The 14047-nt window shown below is 40.2% G+C and overlaps 1 protein-coding gene across 4 annotated transcripts in view; it reads right to left on the bottom strand.

Moving 5' to 3' along the window:
- The window catches only part of exoc6 (exocyst complex component 6), a 78545-nt gene extending 65429 nt beyond the window's left edge, over positions 1 to 13116 (bottom strand). For 2 of the 4 annotated variants that reach the window (XM_050059724.1, XM_050059725.1), the window contains exon 1: positions 12957 to 13116. In XM_050059724.1, coding sequence (XP_049915681.1) covers positions 12957 to 13093 — 137 coding nt within the window. In that variant the 5' untranslated portion in view covers positions 13094 to 13116. Of the gene's footprint in view, positions 1 to 11539; positions 11673 to 12956 lie in introns of those variants that run through there. The other 2 variants (XM_050059727.1, XM_050059728.1) reach the window with 1 other exon arrangement.
- Between the last annotated feature and the right edge of the window lie 931 nt (positions 13117 to 14047).

Here is a 14047-nt window from a genome sequence, read left to right as displayed (position 1 = left end):
GCATGCATCTGCAGAATCTCACAATGTATAATAGGTCCTGATAAGTAAAAAAGTATCCTTTGAAGGGATGCAAAGGGTCACGAAATTTCCAGATATTTCACAAGGCAAGAGTTAAGCTCAGGAATTTGGGGAATTTTCAAAACCTTAATATAAAAACCACACCTTTTGATAGTGAACTTACTTGGGCTCCTTGGGCAGGAATGGTGTATCGGTGCGGGCCAGACTCAAAATCTTTCTAGACATGCTGCTGACCAGAATCAAAATATTTTGTCTATTTTTTTCTTTTGTTTTATAAAATTAATTAAAAGGGAACCAATTAGGAGTATTAATAAGAGTAGTGCATAGTACGAATTAAATCCTAAGAATATTCATCAGCACAGAATAGTCTGTTTGGTGGTCATTTCACAAGCACAATTAGTTGCACTTCATTTTCTTGTTTAATTTAATCTGACTTTGCATATTTTATCAGTTTTCTCCACATATGCAATGTCCAGTTTCCTACTGTACTTTACTGTGTATGAGTCAAACTCCTTAAACCCCTTTTTTGTGACAAATGATATTTAAACCGGCATATGAGACATTAACCTTGTGGAGCTCTGCAATGGCCAACAGTTGAAGACATTTTGTTAAACAAATCAGATCCTGCTTTACCTAAACAAATGTCCATCCTTGCTTTCACATGATTTGAAGAAGAGTTTGAAGTCACCTCAACTGCCAGAGGCAGGGTTCCTACAACTCATGGCAAGTTAGATATAAGACTTTAAATGACTTTTTAATGCCACTCAGAATGAAATTTAAGACCAATTTTACAATAACCAACATTAAAGAAAAAAAAACATTAACCAAGAACCAATTTTACTTGAGGGTAGGGACAATTTTACCCAAATGTTTATTGTAGCATAAAACATGACTTGCCAATTTTTTGTTTCTAACTCAGCATGTGGGATTCCACTGCCTTTATTCTCATTGTGCCAGGTTTGGAAAAACTTTGTACATAAAATACATCGAGCCTGGTAAGACTTGCCTTGTACTGGTATTGCTTCACTTCCCCATGTCGTCCAGGGTACTGTGACAGCTAGCTAGCACAGTGAATCCTCTGCTCCGAGCATCATGGCCAGACAGAAAATATGAAAGTTGTTGGTTCCACTATCCTGACTGGTGTGATGTCAATGCAAGAGGCATTCAGTAAATTATTTCAAAAAATAGATGTTACCAATTATTTTGAGATTTTACACTGCAACAGCAGGAAAAAAAACAAACAAATTTATAAAATCCTATTTCCAATGTCTTGGCATTAAAACTTTTGAAAAATTGATTTCAGACATTTTAATACCAACTACGATCTTAATTCTAGATAAATAAACTCAGTACCTTTGCAGACTTTTTAAGGATCTGCAGGAGCCCTGCAGAGGGGAGGTCATGGTTTGAAATACCATGTGCATATGCACAGTAGTGCACGTAAAATGTGAGCTGTGCACGTAATTTTCAGCTCTACGTGCAGCAGTGCACGTAAGGTGGTACAGAGTATGATGTGCAGGGCTGCTACTCTCACCCACTGACCGTGAGACTTAAAGGGGAACTAAACCCCCCTCTCTGGGCATTACTCCGCCCACAGCTTGATTTCAAAAAATTCAGAAAAGATAGGCGGAGCTGAGGGAGGGAGGGGGGGGACAGGCGAGCGGCTGAGGAAGGGGGCGGAGTGAAGATTGTCCCTCGCTGCGGGGAGAGAGGAGGGGGCTTCCCCGGAGGTCGGCCTCCTTATCCGGTCCCTCTCCTCCACACTTGTGCCGATGGTGGCTTGGAAAACCGCCTCTAACTGTGTCACACAGGCAGAAGGGAAGGCGGCTGGAGCTCGGCCTCCTTCTCCCCATCTCCACACTTAGACTTTTTTTCACCCTGCCGACAGTGGAGCTTATATCCATTGTGCCGATGGTGGCTTGGAAAACCGCCCCTAACTGTGTCACACGGGCAGAAGGGAAGGCAGCCGGAGCTCAGCCGGTCCCCTTCTCCACACTTTGACTTATTTTATCCTACTTGGTTCTATTTCTCCCTCTCTGGGAGCCTGGGATCACCGCGCAGCAGCCCCCTGCATCCATCCATCCATCCACCCCTCCCTCCCTCGCGGCCCCGCACATATACCCCCGAGGCTCGGCTCTCTCTCACCGCACAGCGGCCCTCCACATCCCTCCCTCGCCGCCCCGCACATATACTCCCGAGCCTCGGCGCCTCTCCTTGACCAACTAACCTAAATACTATAAACACACTACTAACTGTAAACCTACACTAAAATACACTATGCTAACAATACAATTCGACAAATTACTAGCTATTCTCTCTGCTCTACTACTCTCTCTGCTCTGATCCAACCTACTCGCTATCAGTTTGATAACTGCGGACAGAATGGTTTTATAGTAAGGGGAGGAGTAAAGGGAGGAGGGCAGGCTTTAGCGTGGACGGTTAGTGACGTCATTCGCCCCGAAAAAGAGTCATTCGCCTCCAATGTAATGTAATGTAAATTCAAATGTAGTAACCAGGTTTCAAGCTGTAGAGGGCACTCCATACCACATCTTTAAAATAAAATTTTGATTTTCAACAGTTTGCACTAAACTGTCAAGATTTTGAGCAGGATCAGTCAGTAACACTACTATACAAACAGAAACAATGATTATCAGCTGAAAAAAATGGTTTTAGGGTTTAGTTACTCTTTAAGCAAATGACACTTTACATGCTCTCATGCCACATGTCCATCATGCAGTGAAAAACTCATTTATAACCGATAACGTAGCCATGCAAAAACAGTAGGCCTACATTGACAGCGCACGGACAGACAAGAGAGAGCCCCACTGAGCAATACATGCACCGTGTAAAACCCTGTCAAGTCAGCCACCTTTGGATTTCGATGTGTGTCTACTCATGATACAACAGTACTAGTACTCCGAGCAGCCAAAAAGGAAAAAGAAAGACCTAATATATTCCTAACATATATATATATATATATATATATATATATATATATATTTATATATAAATTCAGCTCAAATGACATTATCACACCTTGAAAATGTTTTTTGTTTTTTTTTTTTTTTAACGGTCATAAAATTAAGTTTTGCTGAAATTTTCAATAAAATCTTGTTCAGGATGACCCAGTCTATGACCAGGGCAAAAGCTATTTGACTGTTAAGTTTTTGAGAAAANTTTTTTTAACGGTCATAAAATTAAGTTTTGCTGAAATTTTCAATAAAATCTTGTTCAGGATGACCCAGTCTATGACCAGGGCAAAAGCTATTTGACTGTTAAGTTTTTGAGAAAATTGAAGGGAGAGTCATCACAAATTACATTATAACACATTGACAATATCCTCATAGTTGAACTGTCATAAAAAATGAAAATGTTGCAGCAGTAGATAAGTGCCGAAAAAGAAAAACACACCAAATTACACAATAAAACATTTCTGGTGCAGGTACAAAAGAAGGTTTTGGTGCATGTAATTTCAAGTATTTCACATGAAAAAACATTTCAAGGAGAGGTGGACAGAGTGGACCAGTGGAAGGTAGTCTATCTGAGAACAAGAAATAATGACATTTTTTAAGTAACCATATTTTTTTATCACCAGGACCCAAGTAATGACTATGTTTTAGAAGTGTAAGGGAAAGAGCTATTTTTCATTTCCTATCCTTTAAGGGCTGCAAAGAATATTTATTTTCACTATTAATTTATATATCTGTTTTTTGTTTAACAAACTCAGAATTATGTCAGTTGAATTGAATTTGGCTGTTCAATACAAATACCAGAATATTTGCTCCTTTTTATTCCATATAGTTTGAGAGTTTGAACAGGGTTTGGCGGGGTATTCAGGGTGACAGTGACGTTCACATAATATAGCACACACGCTAAGTTAGCCCCTTTGAGCTAATGTGTGTTAACAACGCTAACAACGGGTTGGAAATGTGCGTCAGTGTTACTTTTGACAGCTACTTTAGATTTAGTCTTAGTCTTAAAATGAAAATACTTATTAGTTTTAGAGGCCGTTTACACGTACACAGTGATGTTGATAAACGGAGACATCTTCCTTCGTTTGTGCCCTTCGTTTACACGCAAACGGAGATTTCTCCTCTGAAAACGAGTCTTTCTAAAAACTCCGGCCAGAGTGGAGATTTTGGAAAACTCCGGTTACGCGTTTGCATGTAAACTGAGATAAACGGAGATAAACGGAGTTATAGGCAGCCGACGTCACAGTATGCGCCGTAACTTGCGCCTGTGTCAAAAGTGCGACCTATGTTGCTATGGTGACAATGGATACATGGAAGGCTTGAGCTTCTCGTTACACTGCCACCTACAGGTTTGGCGTGCTCTTGTGTATATATACACGGGTAAGTGTAAACGAAGATCTTTTTGAAAACGGAGACGGTGAAATGTCCGTTTATGAAAATAGCTGGCAACGTGTAAACGGCCTCTTAGTGTCACAACCTCTGCTGCAGCCTCCTCTCTCTCCGAGCCAGGAGCTTCCCTCCTCCCCTCTCTCGTTCTGATTCCAGAAGTGTTGTCTGGTGCGCAGGAGTCACCGCAGCTGCTCATCATCTTCAATCAACTCAGCTTCAAATACTCCAACTCCAGCTCACCAGATTGTAGACTCTGCCAACTAGTCAGTCATGTTCCAGCTCCCTTGTTTAGCCTGAGCTTTGATTTGCTAACAGGTACTTTACTAATACCTGTTTCCCTGTAGGGGTGGGCAATATGGCTGAAAAGTATATCATATATAGCTGGTTCATATTGATCAATAACGATAATTATCGATAAGTTTTTTATAACCTATTTAAAATAAGGACCAGGAGAAAATAAATACATTTTAACATTTATTTTAAACTCAATAGCTTTCTTCTGATTTCAGTCACAGTCATCAGTCAAGGCACAGGGAGGAAAATGTAATGTCAACACAACCATTAGAAAATACTCAAATAAATGAACATCCACAAAATGGTATAAAAACTACTACTCGACTATTTCCTCGCTATCCGCACTCATTCTTGCTACTCACTCCACCATGTGTTGTGTTCAGTGTTGCCAGATCTTGGGAGAGAAACAAGCAACCAGGACCAGCAACCAAAATTACTTAACAAATACATCATATTTACTGCCCTTGAACTCTACCAAACCAACTAGCCGACCAAAAACATGGAAAGAATAAATGAATGAATGAAAATGAAAATAAAGAAGCCATTTTACTTTCACTGTAACAGTGCTGGTATGCTGAACAAGATCTGAATGATGAGTACATATTTCACACAGAATCTGAATCTGCACACTGCCTTTGAATCATGCCCCTCTTGAAGTCAAATCTTTTAATCCTCTTTACAAATCTTTATTGTATTCTTTCCATATTTCGCTCACTTGTTATCGAAATAATTAAAGAATGTCCATTAATCGTGCGATTTAAATGTGAAAAGTCTGATTGACTGACCGTCACCTGTGTGTATGCAGAGAAGGTGAGGGGCAGAGGGAGTGGAGCTGTGGAAACATCCTGCAGTCCGACATACTATCATGCGTTTAGATAACTTATTAGACATATATATATAGAGAGAAAAAGGAGACGTTTAGAGAGCAAGCCCAAATAAGCAACTCCACTTTAGAAACAAGCCCAAAAAAACGCAACCCACGACTACCAATATTTGTAAGCAACTTTACAAAAAAACAAGCCCAAAGTCGCGGCTTATAAGCGGACCTGTGTTCACATATGAGGATGGCGAAACCAAACCTGACGTTGTTAGCTGTTTGCGTGACACCGTTTCTAGGTTACCAGGGAGCAAGTGAGTGTGTTCAAGCAACCAACCTTGCACAGTCACACTCCGAGGGTAACTTGCGCGGATTTCCTTGTGTTTTTTCCCGACGGAATACAGTATCATTATCGAACGTTATATCGAACATTTTTTCTATCAACCGTGCACAAGTGTTTATCGCAAGACTATATGTTATCGTTTCATCGCCCACCACTACTTCCCTGTGCCTGCAGCATTATCCTGCTTCACTCCCCAACCTCGGACTTTGCCTCCCAGTACTCCTCCACTCATTTTATTACCAATAAATCACCCACTAGATCCTGCTTCCAGTCTGTATTTTGTCAGCTTTTGGGTTCAACTGCCTTGTCACGTAACATTTGAAGACATTTTAGTCGATGGAAATTCATGAGATTTTAGTCAACTTTTGGTCATTATGTTTTATATGTTTTTTATCTTTAAACAAATCCAGTAACCGGGAAAAGCCTCTCCTCTTCCTGGCAGCTGCCTCCATCTCACTCAGTATCACCCTGGTTCTGGGTGTTTCTCAAGGAAGGATCCTGCAGAGGCAAGGCAAGTCCTCCCTAGCATTCAATGAACACACATTGGAACAGGCTAACGAGGGTTCCCAGGTGTGCGTCATTATTCCTCAGCAGACTGAGGGGGTTTCAGGGCACTGTGATCATTTTACCACTCTCTAATGTAGTACAATTTTAAACAAATGTATCAGTATTGTCAGAATCACGTGACTTTTAGAGAGAATGTATTTCTGGATCATACTTAAGAGTAAGTGGAGTAATGAAGTAAAGACAACAGCTGAAAAAAGTTCAAAATTATCATTAACAGTACAGACTCACACACATAATCACTCTGTCATTTCAAAGTGATCCATATTTTACGTGTGTGTCACCACACACTCTGCTACACTGAGCACGGTTACATGCGCACAATAATCAGATAACTGGGAATAATCAGGTAATGGTAATAATCCGATTTGACACGTTTACATGCACTTCAATAATCTGATAATCAGAAAAACCTGGTTTACATGATTCAGTCCTTCAGTTGGACTTCTCCTCAAGTACATGACATAAAACTCAAACTTCCTGTTACAGTAGGTACTCATATCCTTGAAAAACCTTGAAAAGTACGCAAGTCATATATTTGCAAAATAAAGCACTCATCATGCTGACAGCTTATATTCTTACAGTACTGTTTGTTTTTATCATTAACAAATACATGTGAGAGCATTCTAATGTGTAGTTTATCAATGTGGAGCCAATTTTACATACTTTGGGTAGATTCGGAGTAAAAGTACTGCAAAGTGCAATATACAAGTGTATTGTATATAAACTTGTCACACAAAGTGCATAACATATAAGTAAGATAAAATAAAAGTGACAATTTAAACACTGAGAATATAAAAATATATTATTTTATGTAAAATCTTTATCTGAAAGGAAACAAAAGCTGTCAGATTAACGTAGTGGAGTAGAAAGTACAATATTTCCCTCTAAAATGTAGTGGAGTGGGAGTATAAAATAGCAAAACCCGAAAGAAACCAGATTAAAGGGTATACATGCACCGAATAATCTGACTATTGGGGAAAAAGCTAGGTGTGTTTATCTGATTTCTCATAATCAGATAATGGCTTTTATCTGATAAAGCCTATCGGATTATGCTGTTTACATGACCACTTGAATAATCAGGTAACTCCAGAAATCAGATAATGATCGGTTTATTAGTGTGCATGTAAACGCGCTCAATGATATGATCCGGATCCGATCTGATGAGCCGCGCTGCTCTGAAACAGCTGATCGCACCTATTGTACATGATTCTGTCGGGTAATCTTCTGAAATAAGTTCACCTCAAAACAAATGAGTGATGCTTTGACCTGCAGGATATTGTAATGTCTTTACTCTGGCCGTTCTCACCGCAATTCCCCCAGAAAAATACACCTATTGAAACTGACAGAATGAGAGCAGTTATCATGTCGTTGTCATAGTGGGGGGAGGAGGGGAGGTGGACACTTGGCGCTCCATGCTGTGAATGATTCATTTAAAAACTTTTATGTTTTATCTAAATCATGTTATTTTAAAAATCTCATTATTTGGGGGTTCAGTGGGTGCATTGGAGAGTGTAAATTATGAGGCCCTCACTTTCAGCAAATCATGTACAAAGCATTGTGGGGATTTTATACCCGCGGAGGATCCATACATTCATCCCTCGAATTACTCTGAAAGCAGACAGTCCTCCTTGAAACTCGGAAGGATCCTTGACATTGGAACTGTCCTTCGGTGAGGGACTATGACATAGCGTCCTTCAAATTTGGCCGTTTGAGGTTCTTTCCTTGACTCTGAGAAACACCCTATGTGTCTGCAGCTGCCTGTGCTCTGCAGATAAATCTGGGGACCAAAGTGTCCCCTAAGTACACAGTTAGTTGACTGAGATTCCTTAAAAATGGTAATTGGTATGTGGACTGCACTTGTATAGCGCCTTTCTAGTCTTCCGAACGCTCTAAGCGCTTTTTATCCTGCGGGTCACATTCACCCATTCATACAGTGGTGGCCAAGACTACCATACAAGATGCCACCTGCTACTCAGTTGTTGTTTTTTGACACACAGCCAACGGGAGCAGCCTGGGGTACAGTATCTTGCTCAAGGATACTTCAAACCACTGATCTTCCGATTGGTGGACGACCTGCTCTACCTCTGAGTCACAGCTGCCCCAAATGATGATTTAAATCTTTGACTTTACAGTGGCAGCCCTATTTTTTTTTCTTTCATTTCTTTAAAATGTGTTTTGTAAAAAACAAATAGCTTCAATTTACAGTCCAAAAAAAAAACATGGTACTCATGAATATGACACGGAACAAAGCAGCAAATCCCGACAATGGAAAGCTGGCACTGGCTTATTTTGCTCTCTTTAATAAATGACTAACTGATAACCATGGAACTCCTCAAGGAACTGAAGCTAAGAACTAGGCCTGATGTAATGAACAGCACAGCCAACTGGAAACATGCACGCTCATACCCCAGTAATCATCAGCCTCCATGCTGCCATATGAGTTCCTCTTTCCTGTTATTAATAATTGAAAGCAGGTGGTTGTTGAAACAAATAGGTCACTGCTTTTCTACTTCCTGCCAGGACAGGAAACTAACTTTAGCCAGCTTAAAGTTGCTTCTGGGTTACAGGATACACTATGCTTAATCATTCTACCTCCCAGTGTGTTTTCAGTTGATGCACACACAATGTAAAAATAAAAGAGTGACAAACAGCCTGTGATTTTCAGACTGCCAGTAAATGTGAGTACAGATTCAGGAGACTTTCAAGTGTTTTTACAACTAATAGTTAGCAAAATCTTAGAACAGTCTGCAATGTTGTCATAGGTGGGATGTCAGTATCTCACACAGATAAGAGGGATGTGACATTCTCACAATTCAAACTCAACTAGTCTAGTCTAGTTGTTGCTGCAGTTCCTTCCACATTATCTATGGTCTAGGAATGACTCAAATATTGTGCTCTACACTCTACGCATTGCTTTAAAGAAGAAAACATAAAATAGAGAGGGGTGATGGAAACGGAGAGCAGAGGAGCGCCACTCGTTTCTGTTTTTCGCCGTTCCAGTGCTTCTGGTACTGAATGTAATTGAAGCCAGCTAAACTACTTTTGCCTCTGAGTGTGACTGACTGTATCAGCTGCAAGTGCTGTCAGCAGCCAATCAGGAAAGATGCTCTGTGGTGAGTTAAGATTTCATAACTTAGTCTCTTTAGACTAAGTTATGAAACTTTTTCTTTAGTTTCACTTGCACCTGGCATTCTGTGGCTCCGTCTGTACCCACAGTATGTCCTGCACTGAGAAAATGTAGCACAATGAATAACCAAACAGTATATAGATTCCATCAGCGATCCTAATGAACAGTGCAGCTTAAAAAATATAAAATGAAAACATGGCAGCAGATGTTTTAGTCGTGGTAGGCCGCAACAAATAAATGAACATGTGGGAAACCCTGAACTGTCAGTCTTTCAGGCAAAACATGAGACTGACACATGTGGGCTGTTACAGGAGGTATGCCAGGCTACTACCCTGCAGGTGCTCTGTACTACACTAAAGCTGAGCAGAGGTCATGGATAATATATTTCTTAAAATAACAGGTGTGTTGAAGAAAAACATAATAAAAGGACACTCTATAACATGCAGTTTAATCACACAACACAATGCCACAGTTTTCACTAGTTTTGAGGGAGCATGCCATTGGCATGCTGACTGCAGGGATGTCCACTAAAGCTGTTGCCTGTGAACTCATTGTTTATTTCACAACCATTAAACTTCTCCAATGCTGTTTCCCTGAATTTGGCAGTGCATCCAACTGGCCTCACAACTGCACAAGTCAGTTACAATGACAAACTGGTGTCAGGTCAAGACACTGTTGAGGATGACAGGCATGCAGATGAGCTTCCCTGAGACAGTTTCTAAAAGTTTGTGCAGATTTTCCTCAGTTGTGAAAACTTACAGTTGCATCAGTTGTTTGGGTGGCTGCTCTCAGGCAGTCTTACAGGTGAAGATTCTGAATGTGGAGGTCCTGAGCTGGTGTGGTTACACATGGTCTGCAGCTGTAAGGACGGTTAGATGTACTGCCAAATTAACGGAAACAATTTTGGAGACATCTTATGGTAGAGAAATATATCAATAGAGTGCATGAAAAAAAGTTTAAAATCTTTAACTTAAACCTGTGAAAAATGGGAGCAAAACTAAAAGTGCTGCATTTAAATTTTTGTTCAGTATAGAAAAAAGGGCTTGAAAAACAACAAAACAGACAAAAGATGGAACTAAAACATTGACAAGTGTCTTTCTATACTCAAAATCTAAACAAACAATCAGACATGCAAAGGGCATGACTTTCATTTTTCAACAACTAATCTAGACTGTCTAGGTCAGCTGCTAAAATAATGGCAATGTTAAGAAGATCATGAACAGTCACTTGAGCGAGCTGAGGTGTTGTCATGTTAGCCTTAGGGCATATTTTTACTGGTTTCCCAAGTATTCTTTAAGACAACCACAGCCCACAGGCATGTTTCTGGGACAGGTGTGTGTGTGAGAGGTGGAGGCATTCAGCTGAGGCCGCAGTCACTTTATAAACACTAGCTTGACAAACTCCTGTCATTCATTATGGCCTTGGAAGCTAGCTTGGTAGCATAACCAATGCCAGAGAACGTTAGCGTGAGCAATCCCACATCCCATATTCCATTTCACCGCTACCAAGCTCTCTATCAACCACAGCACCAGCTTTTCAAGATGACTCATCCAGCCATGGTATATCGGAATGCCAGTTGGGTTAATGTTCTAATTTCTGCAATACAACTAGCCTAAATTGTTAGCACCGTTAGCTATCATCAGCTGCATAATGATAACAAGATGTGGAGTCCCTCAGCCACACCCACAACTGATGTTTACATTTTGACAGGTCACCAGCCGTAGATAAATACACACAACCAGGAAAATCACACACTGACGCGGTTTTACAACAGCTGCGTTCACCTGACATAAACAGTGGTCACTGTTGGCCTGTTAGCTAACAAGGCAGCTAGGCTCACGGTTCATTTCAACACCATATAGCCTGCTGGCTAAAATAGCTAATGTTAGCCTGCCGGTGGCTAGGGTAGCTAAGCTAGCTCATGAACAAAAGGTCTGATAACGTAGGAAATGCAACAACACACATGGACATTATGGTTGGTAAGGACTGTGCACTAAGTCGTGTAATCTTACCGAAGGGTGGGACCAACACAGGCCGTGTCTGTACTCTCAATTTCCTGTAAAATCCGCTCGTGCTCCGTTATACACTCCAGGGTTTCATTCTCCGCCATGATTGTTATGTGTGTATTATGGCTTTGACTGCAGCTACAGCAGCGTACAGGTCAGTATGAGGTCTGGCCTGTGGGGGACGCACTACAGTTGGAATCATCTCAACGTCAGCAGCTTTGTTGTGACATTTCCTGTACATTACAGTACAGTTGGCCACAGGAACCAGACAGGAACACAATTGCTGATCCCTTAATGTTTACTCAAAAACACTGTGGCCAATACATAAAGGTTGTTGGCTGTTGTCTAAATGTTGAACTGTGTTGAATTTATCATAACTTAGCAACTAACATTACAATTTAATTGGTTATAATGTGTCCTATAACAACAAAAGAATTAGGGACTGTTCATTACTTATAAGACGGGAGGGGTGATGCAAAACGGCGGAGGCACTTCAAATAATCTTAAAAGCATTTACGGTTTTATTTGGCTCAAGGGAGGGACTTTAAATTTAAATGGTCGAATTTTGTGTTGCTAAAATTACACCATTTATCTTAGCCAGAGACTGTGAGAACAGAAGTTATCATCTATTTTTTTTTAATTCCCCATGGTCCTTAAACATATCATGTGCATTTCCATAAAATTACTTTATTCTATGTGACAAAAAAGAACATTTGCACCCTTTTAACTTTATCATCAAATGGTAAGTTATTAATTTCCCACGGGATCAATGAAGTATCTATCTATCTATCTATCTATCTATCTATCTATCTATCTATCACAGCCGCCGTGCCAAGTTACTGATATTCTGGCCATTGCTGCCACTGTTGAGTATGTTAAAATGTATTTGTGTATTACAATGTATTTTTTATGCACATGTTGCTAATGTGGACTGTGCTGAAGTGCACAAACAGCCTGGATTTGCATTTTGCTTTAAAAAAAAAACTGCCTGTCTAGTCGTTTTGGTGCTAATTCCCTTTGTGCTGTTTGATTGTTGCATTGGCTCCAATACACATTTGGTTTGGTTATCTATGGTGGAGAGAGGGTCATACATTTCCCCCAGTCACTCAGGATCAATTTTATTGCTCCTGTAAATCAAAATTTTGATTTACAAGGTATACCAGTGGCAAAACTTCCACCCATAAAGCTAATTTCTAAAGCTTAAGTGTTTTAAGAGCACATTACACTAAAAGTTCAACCCCTTTGGTATTTTTAATGAATTAGAAAATATATGCATGTTTCCTTGATTGTTTGCACCTCTTGATGTTCATATATAAAGATCGATAAACATTTTAAATCACTCCATTTGTAAGTCAGGTTAAAAAATCTACCATCAATGGTAGGATTTTTTCTCTTAAAAATGTCCTTAATATTGCAAATTTACCTTAAGGTTGTTCCTAGAGGCAAGTCCACAGACTCTAACTCAGCAAAGATATTCCCAAAAGCCTTGTCTTCTTTGTTCTCCTCTTCATTTTGAATGGGAGGGTCAGGTAAAGCAGCATGGATCCTGTCACTGGCCATTTCTCTCTTCAGATTCCAAGTATGGTGACTAAATTTCTGCATGTGTGAAGGGGAGAAGGAGAAGAACTGTGTGTGTGTGTGTGTGTGTGTGTGTGTGTGTGTGTGTGTGTGTGTGTGTGTGTGTGTGTGTGTCAATCTAGGGCACCTGCTATGGTCAGCAGAAAAAGAGGGAGCAACAGGAAAAAGAGACCTTGTGATTCGCCGGACTTTGAAGCCAACAAAACTAACTTCAGCTGCTCGCTGTGTGTGCATTTGTCTCATCTGCTGTAAATCTTGGAGAAACACCATGAAGAAACCTGGCCTGTTGGCTTTATCTACCACTGCAGCTCCAAAACAGTCTGCAGTCAGACTAGAGGTTAGATGTTGATTTTTGGTTTCAGGCAGGGGATAAATAAATGAATGAACAAATGTCAGGTGAGTGAGGAGGTGGTATGTACTAAAATTCTAACCTAGTGACAGACAACCTCCTGGAGGTAAAAGGTTTCACTGACTTTAGGTTCTCTTACCTGAAACACACAGCAAAGATCAGATCATACAATTCTCTGCTTCATGCTTTGGTTTACTCCTGTGTTGACTTTTATTGTGGGACCAAAAATCTGCAGGTAGACAGCAGTTACAACTAAATGCAGATGCCACAGATTTAGTCAAAGCCCATAAATAAATAACACTTGTATCTCAGTCACTGTGGCCTTTCAAAGCAATAAAGCTGCTTAGTGATTTTGCAACTTCATACAGAAACAATTATTACCCAACTACGTTCTTAGTTCTTTCAGCAATAGTTCTACATAAAACACTGTATTCAAAGCACTTTCATCTGTGTCATATTCTGGCAGTGGTGGAATATATATACAATTCTTTGATCTTTGTCTAAGTAATAGTAACGTTATGACACCATGTAAAAATGCTAGATTTCTGTATTCAAACGTATTTTGCTTTGGTGTTGTGAGAGACAGA

The sequence above is a fragment of the Epinephelus moara genome, chromosome 13, assembly GCF_006386435.1.
Source record: "Epinephelus moara isolate mb chromosome 13, YSFRI_EMoa_1.0, whole genome shotgun sequence".
NCBI classification, from domain to species: Eukaryota; Metazoa; Chordata; class Actinopteri; order Perciformes; family Serranidae; genus Epinephelus; species Epinephelus moara.
Note: the sequence above shows the minus strand (reverse complement) of the source record. Positions and strands in the feature narration are given on the sequence as shown.